The 18311-nt window shown below is 45.0% G+C and overlaps 1 protein-coding gene across 1 annotated transcript; it reads right to left on the bottom strand.

The window, feature by feature from the left end:
* Positions 1 to 2642: 2642 nt before the first annotated feature.
* LOC122928962 (gastrula zinc finger protein XlCGF17.1-like) lies at positions 2643 to 17292 on the bottom strand. The gene is made up of 2 exons (XM_044282313.1): positions 17236 to 17292; positions 2643 to 4597 (listed from the first exon to the last, which is right to left on the bottom strand). Exon 2 carries the CDS (start codon positions 4563 to 4565, stop codon positions 3711 to 3713), a length of 855 nt encoding a protein of 284 aa, XP_044138248.1. The 5' UTR covers positions 4566 to 4597; positions 17236 to 17292; the 3' UTR covers positions 2643 to 3710.
* Positions 17293 to 18311: the final 1019 nt, after the last annotated feature.

Here is an 18311-nt window from a genome sequence, read left to right on the forward strand (position 1 = left end):
ATATCTTGCAGAGGGATGCAGCACTCTTAAAATTGCAAAGCTTCTGAAGCGTGATCATCGAACAATCAAGCGTTTCATTCAAAATAGTCAACAGGGTCGCAAGAAGCGTGTGGAAAAACCAAGGCGCAAAATAACTGCCCATGAACTGAGAAAAGTCAAGCGTGCAGCTGCCAAGATGCCACTTGCCACCAGTTTGGCCATATTTCAGAGCTGCAACATCACTGGAGTGCCCAAAAGCACAAGGTGTGCAATACTCAGAGACATGGCCAAGGTAAGAAAGGCTGAAAGACGACCACCACTGAACAAGACACACAAGCTGAAACGTCAAGACTGGGCCAAGAAATATCTCAAGACTGATTTTTCTAAGGTTTTATGGACTGATGAAATAAGAGTGAGTCTTGATGGGCCAGATGGATGGGCCCGTGGCTGGATTGGTAAAGGGCAGAGAGCTCCAGTCCGACTCAGACGCCAGCAAGGTGGAGGTGGAGTACTGGTTTGGGCTGGTATCATCAAATATGAGCTTGTGGGGCCTTTTCGGGTTGAGGATGGAGTCAAGCTCAACTCCCAGTCCTACTGCCAGTTTCTGGAAGACACCTTCTTCAAGCAGTGGTACAGGAAGAAGTCTGCATCCTTCAAGAAAAACATGATTTTCATGCAGGACAATGCTCCATCACACGCGTCCAAGTACTCCACAGCGTGGCTGGCAAGAAAGGGTATAAATGAAGAAAGAAAATCTAATGACATGGCCTCCTTGTTCACCTGATCTGAACCCCATTGAGAACCTGTGGTCCATCATCAAATGTGAGATTTACAAGGAGGGAAAACAGTCCACCTCTCTGAACAGTGTCTGGGAGGCTGTGGTTGCTGCTGCACGCAATGTTGATGGTGAACAGATCAAAACACTGACAGAATCCATGGATGGCAGGCTTTTGAGTGTCCTTGCAAAGAAAGGTGGCTATATTGGTCACTGATTTGTTTTGTTTTTGAATGTCAGAAATGTATATTTGTGAATGTTGAGATGTTATATTGGTTTCACTGGTAAATAATTGAAATGGGTATATATTTGTTTTTTGTTAAGTTGCCTAATAATTATGCACAGTAATAGTCACCTGCACACACAGATATCCCCCTAAAATAGCTAAAACTAAAAACAAACTAAAAACTACTTCCAAAAATATTCAGCTTTGATATTAATGAGTTTTTTGGGTTCATTGAGAACATGGTTGTTGTTCAATAATAAAATTAATCCTCAAAAATACAACTTGCCTAATAATTCTGCACTCCCTGTATGGGCGCTGGCAGGGGGGACATGGGCTGAGTTGGCTCCTGTGTTTCCCCAAAGGAGATGAGAGGCAGTACATTATTCTCTGGAGCCACCGAGGGGGAAGCTGAGGGGTTTGCAGCTACTGCTACCAGAGAGGAGGTGCTACAAGGCCTGGGGGCTCCACATGCCAGGCAAGTGTTATGTGTATCTGGGTTTTGCTGCCTGCATACATTGCAAACCCACCCCTCATGTCTCTGTTGGGGGAGGGCACTTTTCAACAGGGGCTGCAAGCTCTTTTGTTTGTGAGCACCATGATAGGGTGGTGGCTCATCTGGTCCCACAGTATACATATACATCTTTGTTTTTTCATCCCATCTTTCTGTCCCTCCAGTTGCCATAAATCGACTTGCCGTTCGGTGCCATGCCTGTGATGCACCTAATAATTCTTCATCACTCAGCTTTCCCTGACATCGCTGTACCAGTCTTTTCAATAGTTCAACATTCAATTCTCCATTAATGTCACATCCTGCAATCTTCATTAATTTCTTATAATTTTTTACATGTTGGCTTCCTTCTCTCGCTACAACCTGAGGAGCTGTATATTCTCCTCCTTCATGTGAGTGGGACTGACCCATCTCAACAGTAGTATTTCAGATTGACAGACACACAAAACAGAGAAGTGATCAGGCACCTTTAACCCTTTCCTCCGTAAAGGATTCACCCTCCCCTCTGGTTGGCTCAAATCTGACTATCACGTCTGACTAGTCAGCTGGGCCTCCCCGCACGTCTTCCCCCTTGGGAGTCAGGCGGTTCCACGTGTCTTCCTGCCCAGGTCAGCCGGAGTTTACTTTGTCCCACACCTCGGCGCTACAGCGCCCCCTTCCAAACCAGGAGGTTACTGTCCCCACCCTTTGTCTGTGGTCTTACCGTTCGTGCTCAACTCACTCCTCAGACAAATCACAGACACACACAAAATATATACACACCAGAGTGATCTATAAATTCAGACTATTGGTTCTATAGACTCCAAGCTTTTAGCATTACAGCCGACTACTATACTTAAATCGGTACCACCATCACAGCAGACTGAGCTACCAGAGCATGGCCAAGTAAATAGCAGAAAGGCAGGTAAGATAAAAAAAGTTTTCTCTCCTTTCTTTTTGAGGCTGCAGTGCTCTCCCCTCTCGCGTTCATTAAGCTCAGGGGCCCCTCTGATCAACTGTTGGATGCTACCTTCGCTTAGAGTCCCATCTAGGGTGCCAACTGTTAAAGTCGCCCTAAATCAGAGCATTTGAGATGCACTCTGGTGATCCGAATCAATGTACCCCCAAGGGGTTAATATCCACGCGTGGTTGAGAGACTGGACAATGACACAGAAGCTGGTCAAAGCAATCTCTAACTTTATTACAAAAAGTAAGCGGTATATACCTCTTCAGAAGAGGGCAGTCCTCTCTGAGGCTCAAACATTATTTTATTGGTCAAAAAGGAAAAAGAGATAAGAGAAAAAGAGATAACACTCTAGCATCTGTGCACTACTTTGGAATGTGAGCATCATGTAAACACCTAAGTATCCGCCATATTATAATGGCGTCTATTCTAACAATAATACTGCATACGTCATATGTGACACTTCAAGGAGGTGCCTCTCTATAGGCAGTGAATAATATGTATATATATCATCAAGCTACGTGATTGGCTTATGCATTTTTCCAGTCTATACATCTCCCTTGGAACACCTGTATAAAGAGGAGAAAACAGACACTGCCCACAGCACAGCTCTTTGCCCCCCTCATCCCCCTCTCTCTTCTCCAGTCTTGAAGCAAAGGGTGGAGTGGGAGGCACTTGTGAGGAGAAAAAGTTAACTAATTACAGTCCTAGAGATACAAAATATAGAATAAAATTCACATATCTCTATCACTTCTATCATAGGAAGATATTAGGAAACCCCCCACCCCTTTTTTAACACGTTTTATTAGATTTTTTTCCAACAATTTTACAAACACAGAAATCTAGGATACAGAGCCATCACTGAGAAGAACTTGGGCGTAATCAGCAAATGAAATATTGTAATTCACAGGAATCAAATTGGTAGAAAGATTCTGGATTGAACTGCACAGACAGTAAACTCGTGTTCTTCAATCAAGACGGAGCGGACGGCCTCTCTGTGATCAAGTGGATGAGGTGAGTATAATTTTTTTATTTTCAGCCACCATAATAGGAAAAATTGATTTGTTTCCACGGAGTACAAGGAAATTTGGCTTTGTGGCTAATCAAGTTTTTCCTAAACTTCGGATCGAATTCTGTTTTGTATGCTTCGATTCATTCAACTCTAATGGTGGCATAAACAGCACGGCAGCTACGTAAGTATTAACAAAACCATCTTTCTTAAACAGGTCAGAGGAATGTCTGTATTTTTCATAATGACTGGAGAGGTCAATAAAATATGTCAAAATGGTTTCTTTCCTCTGTGACGTCTCTCATGTTTAACAAGATCTGATTTATGTATAAAACATTTCCCACATTCTAAACATGAATACGGCTTCTCTCCTGTGTGACTTCTCTCGTGTTTAACAAGACCTGATTTTTGTGTAAAACATTTCCCACATTCTGAACATGGATATGGCTTCTCTCCTGTGTGACTTCTCCCATGTGTAACAAGATATGATTTTTGTGTAAAACATTTCCCACATTCTGAACATGAATATGGCTTCTCTCCTGTGTGAATTCTTTTATGTATAGTAAGAGTTGATTTTTGTGTAAAACTTTTCCCACATTCTGAACACGAATGTGGCTTGTCTCCTGTGTGTATTCTGCCATGTTTAACAAAATTTGATTGACCTGTAAAGCATTTCCCACATTCTGAACATGAATATGGCTTTTCTCCTGTGTGAGTTCTCCCATGTTTAACAAGAGATGATTTACATGTAAAACATTTCCCACATTCTGAACATGAATATGGCTTCTCTCCTGTGTGATTTCTCTGATGTATAACAAGATGTGATTTTTGGGTAAAACATTTTCCACATTCTAAACAGGAGCATGGTTTCTCCCCTGCGTGAATTCCACTATGTATTGAAAGCCTTGAGAATAGTTTACTATTGTGAAACCTGTTACCCTCTTTCTGACCTCTACTTGGGGTAGCAATATGTGATTTATCAGGACAAGGTTCGTCATAATTAGTGGAATTATATGACAGATCTGTACTTTGAAGTCCGGAATGTAAGTTAAAGGAAATTAGGTTTTCTCCTGAAAAGTGCTGCATGATATCTTCATCTTTTGCTTTAATTTTCAGTGATAACATGAACTTTCCATCAGAATTCGTATTCAGGTTTTCTGTTAAGATAAAAATTTAAATCAGTTTTTTTCCCCCAAACTGCACAATAGATAACATTCTTATTAGGTCTCATGCACACGACCATATGTTCAGTCTGCATCCGATCGGATTCATTTTAATGGGACCACAAAAGATGCGGACAGTACACTGTGTGATGTCCACATCTGTATGTCCGTTCTATGGCCTCAGAAAGATGTTACTACACGTCCTATACTTGTCCGTTTTGCAGACAAGTATGAACATTTCAGCAGGAGTTAAAAAAAATGGTGGCATGCACTTGGCCGGTATACGTGTTTTGGGGATTTGCAATTTGCGAACTGCAAAGTAGATATGGTAGTGTGCATGAGGACTTAGACTGAAAACGGATCCATCAGGAAGCAGAGGTACAGTCAGGTCCATAAATATTGGGACACAATTCTAACATTTTTGGCTCTATACACCACAATGGATTTAAAATGAAATGAACAAGATGTGCTTTACCTGCAGACTGTCAGCTTTAATTTGAGGGTATTTACATCCAAATCAGGTGAACGGGGTAGGAATTACAACAGTTTGTATATGTGCCTCCCACTTTTTAAGGAACCAAAAGTAATGGGACAGAATAATAATCATAAATCAAACTTTCACTTTTTAATACTTGCTTGCAAATCCTTTGTAGTCAATTACAGCCTGAAGTCTGGAACACATAGACTTCACCAGACGCTAGGTTTCATCCCTGGTGATGCTCTGCCAGGCCTCTAGTGCAACTGTCTTCAGGTCCTGCTTGTTCTTGGGGCATTTTCCCTTCAGTTTTGTCTTCAGCAAGTGAAATGCATGCTCAATCGGATTCAGGTAAGGTGATTGACTTGGCCATTGCATAACATTCCACTTCTTTCCCTCAAAAACGTATTGGTTGCTTTTGCAGTATGCTTTGGGTCATTGTCCATCTGCACTGTGAAGCGCCGTCCAATGAGTTCTGAAGCATTTGGCTGAATATGAGCAGATAATATTGCCCGAAATACTTCAGAATTCATCCTGCTGCTTTTGTCAGCAGTCACATCATCAATAAATGCAAGAGAACCAGTTCCATTGACAGCCATACATGCCCACACCATGACACTACCACCACCATGCTTCACTGATGAGGTGATATGCTTAGGATTATGAGCAGTTCCTTTCCTTCTCCATACTTTTCTCTTCCCATCACTCTGGTACAAGTTGATCTTGGTCTCATCTGTCCATAGGATGTTGTTCCATAACTGTGAAGGCTTTTTTAGATGTCGTTTGGCAAACTCTAATCTGGCCTTCCTGTTTTTGAGGCTCACCAATGGTTTACATCTTGTGGTGAACCCTTTGTATTTACTCTGCTGAAGTCTTCTCTTGATTGTTGACTTTGACACACATATGTCACGGGAAGGGAAGGTAGAAGGAAGTGCACCCCCTAGACTGCCACCCTCAACCCTGTCCCTGCCTACTTGCACCACCCGCCCTAGGTGACGGGGTGCAACTGGGCGACGGTCCCTAACCTCCGTAAGTGCCGGGTAGGGGAAGAAGGAACAGAGAGGGTACCGGACAGATAGACAGAGAATGGTACACGAGATGCAGGCAGACAAATGGACAAGGAAGTGGACAAGAGAGAGGTACACTGTGAAGGAGAAGGCAAAGGCAGGTCAGCTGGCCGAGGTCAGTCCGGGAGGTCACGTCAATACAAAGGGAACAGGCAGGTGGCAAATCCGAGAATGAGCCGAGGTCAGAATCCGAGATGTAGTGTCAAAACCAAGGGAGCAGGCAAAGGGAGGTCAGAAAATGGTCAAGGTCAAATTCCAGAGGTCAATCAATAGAGTAGCTAACACCGCCTAAGAGACTAAAATCACAGGCAACCTGTAGCCAGCAGGCCGCCTGTATTTATAGTGGGGAGTGAGGGTCATGTGACGTGGCCAGCGTCACATGACCGACAGACAGACAAGTCGAGCACCGAGTGATCAGCTCGACGCTCAAGGCAGACCTAGGAGCAGGGAGCCTCCCAGTTAGCAAAGCCACCCTGGGAACGAGGCCAAACAGATCCTCGCTCCCGAAGCTAAGCAGCAGGTCTGCGGCTGATGGGAGACAGAGTGCGCCTTCGGAGAGTGTTCTTGATCTGGCCTACCTCCTGGAGAGTGTTCTTGATCTGGCCAACTGTTGTGAAGGGTGTTTTCTTCACCAGGGAAAGAATTCTTCGGTCATCCACCACAGTTGTTTTCCGTGGTATTCCGGGTCTTTTGGTGTTGCTGGGCTCACCGGTGCGTTCCTTTTTAAGAATGTTCCAAATGTTGTTTTGGCCACGCCTAATGTTTTTGCTATCTCTCTGATGGGTTTGTTTTGTTTTTTTCAGCCTAATGATGGCTTGCTTCACTGATAGTGACAGCTCTTTGGATCTCATCTTGAGAGTTGACAGCAACAGATTCCAAATGCAAATAGCAGACTGGAAATGACCTCTGGACCTTTTATCTGCTCATTGTAAGTGGGATAATGAGGGAATAACACACACCTGGCCATGGAACAGCTGAGAAGCCAATTGTCCCATTACTTTTGGTTCCTCAACAAGTAGGAGGCATGCTTGCAAACTGTTTTAATTCCTGCACCGTTCACCTGATTTGGATGTAAATACCCTCAAATTAAAGCTGACAGTCTGCAGTTACAGCACATCTTGTTTGTTTCATTTCAAATCCATTGTGGTGGTGTATGGAGCCAAAAATGTTAGAATTGTGTCGACGTCCCAATATTTATGGACCTGACTGTATAAGCCATTCATACTGAATCCATTCCTGTCTGTGGTTAAAAAAACTGGATATGAGATTCTAGCATTATTAAGCTTTCTATAACTTCCTGATAAAGTCCAGGATTCTGCTCTTCACCTGGTCATTACTTGTATTACATACAGTAAATTGACTTGATAAAGCTCAAAAATGTTAAAGAGAACCTTTCATGCAATTTTATTAAGGGAGAAATATACCTGTACTTGCGGGGTACCCCCCGCTGATGCTGCCACCTGCTTGATTTTTTAAAATATGCCTCCTATGCCCCGCAGGATTTCTCCTGCTCAGTATGCTAATACTGAGCATCAGTGCAATGGGGAGGAGACGCAGTCTTTCTCCATGGGCGTCTCCTTCTCCCCTGGCTGTAGCGCTGTCCAATCGCAGCGCAGAGCGTCACAGCCAGGGAGAAAAAAACGTCCTGCGTCTCCTCCTTATTGCACCAATGCTCAGTATTAGCATAGTACAGGTATCCATCTGCAGCGTCCCACTCAGGACCTGTTGTATCCCTGTTCATAGGCTGGTCTGGTGTAATTTATACATCCCACCACTAGATGGAGGTAACACTTAGGTCATATATATACCTAGGTCAGGCCTAGTTGGTGAGATTAGACGGGTCGGATCAGTTGTTGTTAAGGAGTAGTCAGTTGGGGGGTGAAGCTAAATGCAGAAATGAGGTAGAGCCAAGGTATGAGGCGCAGGAGAGCGTTTTCCTCCTGTGACCTTCTTAGATCCCAGAACCTACAACCAGAGGATAGCATTTTCGTCCCTGGAAGAAGTTAACCAAGTTTAAGAGAGACATCGGTGATAACAGCCATTACTAAAGGCTTAATGGACACCTTTGCGCATGGTGGAGGACAATCTAGCTACAGGCAGCCTCACTATACTTTGAAGAATACAGATTAGCTACCTGTTTAAGGGCTTGGAAGATACAGAGACAAAAGAATGTAATTTATTGTTCAGTTTTTATCAAATGTTGTTTTTGAAAGGAAAGTAAAAGACCCAGCAATTCCGCTGTTGTTCTTTCTGGGTATTTGTGCTGCTTACTCCACAGTAAAAACAACAAATTAACATTATTCTATAGGATGACAACAAGGCAGTGATATCAAATATGTAGAATATTTTTCATACTTTAGTACTTTGTACAATAAATCATAATTTAAAAAAACTAATTTCAGTGTTGTTGCACTCCAAGACCCCGAACTTTTTTCATTTTCCATCATGTACCTGTATGAGGGCCTTTTTGTGGGATGACTAGTTGTTTTTTTATACCATTTAGGTTTACATTTCATACTCCAAGATTTAGCAGCCTGGTAGTTCCCCTGCAGCGGAGTCCAGACATTAAAGGGTGCAGACCAGGGGAGTTGGTAACGCTCCTAGGAGAAGCTCCAAACCATACCTGTTCAAATGACACAGCAGATCCTAATCCACTTTGTTAGAGCTTGTTCCAGCCATGGATCCCACTAATCAACCCAAGGTGGGACTTCCTAAAGTATTCAAGGAGCTTATTAACCAGTGCAGTTGTCAGGAGAAACTCCTGCAAAATATGAACACCATCTTGGCTCACTTGGATTCCTTGGTGGTTTCAGCTCTGGTTCTGAATCCACAGACTGCAGCATCTGCACTGTCACAGCAGCTCCTTCCTTTGTAGGTCCTGGCCTGCATCTGCCACCATGCTATGAAAGAGAGCTCAAGTCCTTTCATGGATTCCTCGATCAATGCACTGTTTGAGGCTTGGGGTCTGCTTCCCTCCTCAGAACAAGTCTTCTAGGCAGAGGCTTGCGGTCTGCTTCCCTCCTTAGAACAAGTCTTCTAGGCAGAGGCTTGGGGGTCTGCTTTCCTCCTCAGAACAAGTCTTCTAGACAGAGGCTTGCGGGTCTGATTCCCTCTTCAGAACAAGTCTTCTAGGCAGAGGTTGCGGGTCTGCTTCCCTCTTCAGAACAAGTCTTCTAGGCGGAGGCTTGCTGGTCTGCTTCCCTCCTCAGAACAAGTCTTCTAGTGTCACCACCAGATCTTTGAGAAGTTCTGATAGATGCTCTTCAGTACCTCCTGCATGATCTTCTTTTGTTTTGCTTTCGTTTTGACATCTCTCCTCCCTCTCCCAGCTGTCATCTATTAGCAGTGATTGCCTCCCTATATATATCCTCCCCATACTGCCTCACCTTGCGGTTTATACAACTTCCTGGAGTGTGCTCATGCTGCAACTGATGCTGCTACAGATAAGTCTGTTAATTTATTTGTGTTTTCCTGTTGCCTTGATCCTAGGTGACCCTGACTCCCTCTGTATTAAGTGTAGGGAGCCGGTGGTCGTGTCCCCTCACTATTATAGGGTGTTCAGGTGTCATACAGTCGAGGCACGAGGGCATGCAATTTTCTATCATAAAGATCTTTGCATGGGCTGAGAAGTCAGGGAGAGATTCAGGGCTTAAATAGGGGTCACCCTTTTGTTCCTTAGTTTCGGATCCTTATTTGTAACTTCTTGTTTTCTGTTACACCATCTGTGACATTATAAACCGCCAAAACCGTCTTAAGCATAAATCCGGTTTCAACCTTGATTGACCGCATGCAGGGTCTTTCACTGGAGGTAGCAGATCTCCGGAAAACTGTCTCTCAGTTTGAGGTGACCGTTTCTGCTTGCGTTCATGGAATTTGTTCTGAGCCTAAAATCTCGCTTCCGGATACGTTCTCCGGGGGTAGTGAAAATTTTGTTCGTTTCAGAGAGGTTTGCAAACTCAATTTTCGCCTATTTCCCCATTCCTCTGGTGATGAGGAGCGGAGGGTGGGGAATCATCATCTCGCTACTCAGGGATAACACTCAGTCCTGGGCCTTTTCGCTGCCTGTGGGGGCCCGGCCCCTCCGTTTAGTGGATGAATTTTTTTAGCCCTGGGTCAGATATATGATGATCCGGATCGTATTTCTCTGGCGGAATCTAAACTGCGTCTTTTATGCCAGGGTAAACAGTCCGCAGAGATATACTGTTCAGAATTTCGGAGATGGGCAGCTGATACTGGTTGGAATGATGCTGCACTCCGAAGTCAATTTTGCCATGGTCTTTCGGAGGGATTGAAAGATGCATTTTCCTTTCATGAGAGACCTACCTCCTTGGATTCTGCCATGCCTCGGGCTGTTCGTATTGACAGGCGTCTTAGAGAGAGAGGAGAGATCACTCCTTCCTGTCATACTCAGTCCAAGGACAGTGGGGTGGTCTCATTCAGTGCGCAGGGGCCTCAGTCTCTCTCAATCCTCTCTGAGCAGGAGCCCATGCAGCTGGGTTTGCTTGCCTCTGACAATAGAGGATTCAGCTCTCAGAGGAGGGTTTGTTTTTGTTGTGGAGGTATAAATCATTTGGCAAATGTTTGTCCCTCTAGGAGATTCAGGCAGTTTTTTGAGAGTAATAAAGAAACAAAAAGAAAACGTTCCATCTGTTACTATTGGCAAGGTTGATGCGGAAATTGAAGGTTTTCCGTTTGCTTGTAGTTCCCGTTTTGTCCTACCTGCCAGGGTGGCGCTAGAGAGCAAGAACATTCTTTGTGAGATTTTTGTAGATAGTGGAGCAGCTGTCAATCTCATTGATAATCATTTTGCTATAACACATGGTTTCCAGGTATGCACTTTGGGAAAGGATATACCTGTTTTTGCTATTGATTCCGCTCCACTTTCTCAGAAATCGTTAAAGGGCATAGTTCACAATATCCGTTTGATTGTAAGTGATACTCATGGTGAGGATGTGTCATGTTTCGTCCTAAGCGGGTTGCCTACTCCTCTAGTGTTGGGGCTACCCTGGCTCACTAAACATAACCCCACCATTGATTGGCAAGCGAGGCAAATAAATGGTTGGAGTGACTTTTGCAGAGAGAATTGCCTCTCAACATCTGTTTCAGAGGTTTCTACTAAGACTGTACCATCTTTTCTCTCAGAATTTTCGGATGTGTTTTCTGAGAGTGGTGTTCAGGAGCTGTCCCCTCACAGGGAGTACGATTGCCCTATTAATCTCATCCCAGGCGCCAAGCTGCCTAAATCTCGTTTATACAATCTCTCCCAACCTGAAAGGGTCGCTATGCGTGCTTATATCTCTGAGAGCCTGAGAAAGGGACACATACGACCCTCGAAGTCACCTGTTGCCGCTGGTTTTTTCTTTGTTAAGAAAAAAGATGGTTCTTTAAGACCATCTCTGGATTTCAGGGAGCTGAACAGTATCACAATTCGTGACCCTTATCCGCTTCCTCTGATCCCGGACCTGTTTAACCAGATTGTTGGGGCTAAAGTTTTTTCCAAGTTGGATTTAAGAGGGGCATACACCCTGGTCAGGGTCAGAGAAGGAGATGAATGGAAGATGGCCTTCAATAACCCTTAAGGACATTTTGAGAATTTGGTTATGCCTTTTGGTTTGACGAATGCTCCAGCCGTCTTTCAGCATTTTGTGAACAGCATTTTTTATCATTTAATGAGGAAATTTGTACTAGTGTATCTAGATGACATTTAGATTTTTTCTCCTGATTTCAAAACTCATAAGGACCACCTACGTCGGGTCTTGCTCATTTTGCGGAAGAATAAATTGTACGCTAAACTGGAAAAATGTGTGTTTGCGGTTCCAGAAATTCAATTTCTGGGGTTTCTTCTCTCCGCTTCTGGTTTTCGCATGGACCCCGAGAAGGTCCACGCTGTGCTTGAGTGGGAGCTTCCTGAGAATCAGAAGGCACTGATGCGCTTTTTGGGTTTTGCCAATTATTGCAGGAAGTTCATTTTGAATTATTCCTCTGTTGTTAAACCATTCACTGATATGACTAGAAAGGGGGTAGATTTTTCCTCCTGGTCAGTAGAGGTGCGTAGGGCCTTTTCTAGTATCAAGGAGAGTTTTGCTTCCGCTCCCAACTTGGTACAACCTGATATTTCTCTGCCTTTCATAGTTGAGGTGGACGCTTTTGAGGTGGGTGTGGGTGCGGTCTTGTATCAGGGTCCCTCTCCTGCCAAATGGCGACCGTGTGCCTTTTTCTCGAAGAAACTCTCCTCCGCAGAGAAAAATTATGATGTGGGTGATAGGGAGTTGTTGGCCATCAAGTTAGCTATTGAGGAATGGCGCCATTGGCTACAGGGAGCCAGACACCCTATAACCGTGTTTACCGACCATAAGAATCTGGCCTACTTGGAGTCAGCCAAGCGTCTGAACCCGAGACAGGCCAGATGGTCTTTGTTCTTTTCAAGGTTTAATTTTGTTGTCACGTTCCGCCCTGGGGTTAAGAATGTGAAGGCGGATGCCCTGTCACGTTGTTTTCCGGGAGGGGGGAACTTTGAAGACCCGGGTCCCATTTTGGCTGAAGGGGTGGTTGTGTCGGCTCTTTATCCTGAATTGGAGGCAGAGGTTCAGGCAGCCCAGGCAGAGGCTCCTGATCTTTGTCCTCCTGGGAGGTTGTTTGTGCCTCTCGCTTTACGACACAAGGTTTTTAAGGAGCACCACGATACTGTCCTTGCTGGGCACCCGGGGGGTAGAGCCACAGTGGATCTCATTGCTCAGAGATTCTGGTGGCCGGCTCTTCGTAAGTCGGTTGAGGGTTTTGTGGCAGCCTGCGAGACCTGCGCTCGTGCCAAAGTCCCTCATTCACGGCCATCGGGTCCTCTCCTTCCGTTACCCATTCCTTCCCATCCTTGGACACATCTGTCCATGGATTTCATTACGGACCTGCCTCGTTCCTCGGGGAAGACTGTGATTCTGGTGGTGGTGGACCGTTTTAGCAAAATGGCGCATTTTGTTCCTTTTCCTGGCTTGCCCAATGCTAAAACGCTGGCGCAGGCATTTATTGATCACATTGTCAAACTGCATGGTATCCCTTCAGACATAGTCTCTGATAGGGGCACGCAAGTTTGTTTCCAGATTCTGGAAGGCCTTCTGTTCTCGCTTGGGGGTTCGGTTGTCATTCTCTTCTGCTTTCCACCCGCAGTCGAATGGCCAGACAGAGCGCGTCAATCAGAATCTGGAGACATATCTGCGTTGTTTTGTGGCGGAGAATCAGGAGGATTGGTGTTCTTTTCTCTCCCTTGCTGAGTTTGCTTTAAATAACCGTCGTCAGGAGTCCTCTGATAAGTCACCATTTTTTGGTGCATATGGGTTTCATCCGCAGTTTGGGACATTCTCTGGAGAGGGGGCTTCTGGTTTACCTGATGAGGAGAGATTCTCCTCGTCTTTGTCATCTATTTGGCAAAAGATTCAGGATAATCTAAAGAGCATGAGTGAGAGATATAAGCGTGTGGCGGATAAGAGACGTGTGCCTGGTCCGGACCTGAATGTTGGTGATCTGGTATGGTTGTCTACTAAGAATATCAAATTGAAGGTTCCCTCCTGGAAGTTGGGTCCTAAGTTTATTGGGCCTTACAAAATCTTGTCCGTCATCAATCCCGTTGCCTACCGTCTTGATCTTCCTCAGACTTGGAAGATCCATAATGTTTTTCACAAGTCCCTATTAAAACCTTATGTCCAACCCACTGTACCCTCCTCTTTGCCTCCTCCTCCGATTGTGGTTGATGGTAATCTTGAATTTCAGGTCTCTAGGATTGTGGACTCTCGTATTGTCCGCGGTTCTCTTCAGTACCTCGTTCATTGGGAGGGTTATGGTCCTGAGGAGAGGATGTGGGTTCCAGTGGCGGACATTAAGGCCACTCGTCTTCTCAGGGCATTCCATAGGTCCCATCCTGAGAAGGTGGGCTCTGAGTGTCCGGAGTCCACTCGTAGAGGGAGGGGTACTGTCACCACCAGATCTTTGAGAAGTTCTGATAGACGCTCTTCAGTACCTCCTGCATGATCTTCTTTTGTTTTGCTTTCGTTTTGACATCTCTCCTCCCTCTCCCAGCTGTCATCTATTAGCAGTGATTGCCTCCCTATATATATATCCTCCCCATACTGCCTCACCTTGCGGTTTATACAACTTCCTGGAGTGTGCTCATGCTGCAACTGATGCTGCTACAGATAAGTCTGTTAATTTATTTGTGTTTTCCTGTTGCCTTGATCCTAGGTGACCCTGACTCCCTCTGTATTAAGTGTAGGGAGCCGGTGGTCGTGTCCCCTCACTATTATAGGGTGTTCAGGTGTCATACAGTCGAGGCACAAGGGCATGCAATTTTCTATCATAAAGATCTTTGCATGGGCTGAGAAGACAGGGAGAGTTTCAGGGCTTAAATAGGGGTCACCCTTTTGTTCCTTAGTTTCGGATCCTTATTTGTAACTTCTTGTTTTCTGTTACACCATCTGTAAAATCTAGGTGGAGGCTTGCTGGTCTGCTTCCCTCCTCTACCTAATATTCCATGGCAACATATTGGAATAGACTTTATTAGATTTACCGCTATCATCAGGATGCACAGTTATATTTGGTGGTGGTGGATCGCTTTTCCAGGGTGGCACAAGATGGCACTCTTTTTCAAGATGAAGCGGAAAAGTGGGTGTTTTTTGCTATGTTAATGATTTTGATTCCAGATTTATCATCGCAAAAAAATTCCAAAAACCACTCCAGTAAAAGTCTTTTTTAAAGATGATCCAAATCTAACAAGCAATGTGCACCATTTGATAAATTTGGTGTAAAGTGTGCCAAAACAGACTCAAGGAAAACTGACTTTATAAATGTTACCCACATGGTAAATTCCCCCCAAGATTCTGGAGGTCTCTCTGCAGGTTGTTGGTTGTCTAGTTGGACTTCTCTGTGGACCACTCGCAGTCCAATAGACAGGTGGAGTGAGATAATCAGGTTCTGGAGAATTATCTATGTCACTTTTTTCTTCTAGTCAAGACATCTGAGTATCGATCCTTCGTTGGGCTGAATTTTCCCATAACAACGACTCACATCTATAGGCTATTCGCCCTTTTACATTGTATACAGCCAGCACTCACGTATTCCTCTTTTCACTGCTGGCGCAGAGTCCTACCACACATCTCTCCTTGGGACAGGGTCTTCCAAGAATATTCTTTTTGAAAGGGTTATCCGGTAATAAATAATGAGATCCTATCCCTAGAATAAGTCATCAATATCGGATCAGCGGATAGAAGAGACCGGCTAGAAGAGACGGATTCTCTGTCCAACACCCGAGATCCCCGCTGATCAGCTGATAGAAAAGAACAGCCATTCCCGTGAGTGCTGTGCCCTCTTCCTAGGCCATGTGACGTCACAATACATTGGTGATATGGCTTATACCAAGCACAGCCTCCTCCTGGGTGGGCCCCATAGCAGCCGCTTCCCATATAGCTACACCCCTGCTGTAAAACCTTCCTCCCAAAAACAGCATCAGAATCATGCAGGAGCCTATAATACTTAAAAAGTGTGGGGGTGCTCCAGTTGCTGCTCTGCAAATCTGGCCGAGAGAAGTGCAGGAGGTGGCCACCACCCTAGTGGAGCGAGAACAAAACTTGTCAGGGGGGGTTAAGAATGAATAACTATCTAGACCCGTCCAGCAATGGAGCCGTTATGACTTTTACACTTTCCCTGAAATTGTAATTGAAAGTTCTCTGCTCCCCCCCATTTAAGAGACTAAACTGATGTACGTTACCTGGAAGCCGCCAAAATAAATCTCTTAACCCAAGAATAGTCTGCTAGCCTCCTATCAAGGTAAAAGCCACATTTTAACCTTCAGAGTGGCTAACCTCAAATGCTTATCTGGACTGCAGGAAATATAAGATGTCTGGGATAGAGGGTGCTACAGAGGGTCAGGATCCCTCCCTAGAAATTAAGAAAACACTTTCCACACTGTTAGATACTTTAAGGAGGTAACTAACTCACTTCTTACTAATAGAGTGGACACAGCCCGATCTGACAAACCTCTCTTAGTCAGAATTACCATCTCAATATCCATGATGAACGAAGAAGATGAGAAGGTCTGGAGTTCCCTAAAATAGAAGATCTCCTCGCACAGGGAATGGAGGTTCTACCACTAGCATCTGAATCCAAGTGGATCAAGATCTCTTTGGCCACTATGGGGCAATCAGTAGGACTGAAGACATAGTCGAATTCCGGATACCAATTCTGAGTGAAATATATACTGCTAGGGGTTGGTCCTCAGGATCTAACAGAGAAAATGCCTTTCTGTTCTTTCATTTAGTTCTATGTTGGGAGCCCCCAACTTTCTACAATCTTCTGAAACACACTGTCGTTCAGCCACCACTCCCTCTGACCGAGTTTTGATCTGCTGAGGATGTCGGCCATCTTGTTGTCCTTCTCCCTTAGATGAACTGCAGATAGCAACAGCTCTCTTGTATCTGCCAGCTGAAAATCTCTATGGCTTTCTTCTATGAAGGAATTCTTGTTCCCCAATGATGGTTTACATAAGACACTGCCATGATAAAAAAAAAAAATCATGTGTCTCTAAAGTGGGCCAGATGCTCAAGCGTCATGGCATTCGGCTCCTTGAATTTAGAGGAGGAAATGGTAAGTGTAAAAAAATAGTGAAACTCTGGGCGCTGCACTGGTGTCTTATAAAATTATATATATTGGTAAAAACCATTAAAATATAAAATGAAAACAGTCTTGTTGTGAACAACGGTAAGGAGCTTCATGTACTGGGGACCGATATATTGTTGTTGAAGGAACTTGCCTAAGATTTGAGCTGGAACGGGCCCCCACCCCAAGGGCCTGCATCTGTCTAGCTACTATCGGGTTTAGGACTGACCATCGGGACCATGAGGACAGAGTTACTGACTTTGTTCACCATAAGAGGGAAGCCCTGGATGTGGGGATGGAAGAGGCTAAATAATTTGGGGAACCGTCCCTATTGGACAGAATTTCCGACTGAAGGGTTATTGAATGCATCTGGGATAGGACACTGCTCAAATTGCTGAGGACTAAGACCAGGACAAAATCTGAAGTCACTTTCTCCATTCATGATTCCATACCTGTGGTGACATCTCCTGGAATGTCCTCCTCAACCTCACTCTTACACGGGGGATCGCCCATCATCCGCTCTTCTTCATCCTCCACTTTAATATCAGTCAGATCTTCCCCCTGATTTGTCATCTGTAACAATTCAGTACAATACAGCAGACAGGTGGAAATCTAACAGATCTACAGAAGAGACCCCCACCATCTATGACCCCTCTATGACTGCAGGACCCCCCTATATAGATGTGTATAGGGCTCAGCTCCATCTACCTGAGGGTTCTCTGGGACCTTCTCCTCTGGACAGTCCTGGGAATACAGAGGACGGGGACGTCTCTCTGGTGGATTTCTCCTCCTGGATCCATCTGTGGAGACACAAGCACACAGTGACTGAACACATGGCCTCCATTACATGTCACTGCACACACGTGTATACACTGCACATGACGGCTCTAACCTTATGATATAAGAGGCTGGTGCTCCTCCATTATATGTCACTGCACACACGTGTATACACTGCACATGACGGGTCTTACCTTGTGATATAAGAGGCTGGTGCTCCTCCATTACATGTCACTGCACACACGTGTATACACTGCACATGGCGGCTCTTACCCTGTGATATAAGAGGCTGGTGCTCCTCCATCATGACCTCCTTGTACAGATCCTTGTGTCCTTCTATATACTCCCACTCCCCCATGGAGAAATAGACAGTGACATCCTGACACCTTATAGGAACCTGACAACACAATGACACTGTCATCACCCAGACCCCTCCAGTGCGGTTACTGGAGAATTTCCCAGAATTCCCAGCAGTGTCACCTCTCCAGTCAGCAGCTCCATCATCTTGTGGGTGAGTTCTAGGATCTTCTGCTCGTGTATCAGGGGGTGAGGGGGAGGCTCTGTGATGGGGGGAGGGGTCCTGCTCCGCCCTCCTGACTCCTGGAGATGGATGATGGGAGTCACACAGTCCCCCGATGTCTTCTTCACTATTGTGTACTCCTGTGGATGGAGAGAGACACTTAGGGAATAAACCCTTCAGGGGCTATGTGCTCTCCTCCGGCCCTCTCCTCCTGGTACAACGTGCCTACTT

The sequence above is a fragment of the Bufo gargarizans genome, chromosome 2 (assembly GCF_014858855.1).
Source record: "Bufo gargarizans isolate SCDJY-AF-19 chromosome 2, ASM1485885v1, whole genome shotgun sequence".
Classification (NCBI taxonomy): domain Eukaryota; kingdom Metazoa; phylum Chordata; class Amphibia; order Anura; family Bufonidae; genus Bufo; species Bufo gargarizans.

Excerpts from the sequence above, each read along its gene's own strand:
- LOC122928962 (XM_044282313.1), bottom strand. The coding sequence starts at position 4,565 with ATGTTATCACTGAAAATTAAAGCAAAAGATGAAGATATCATGCAGCAC.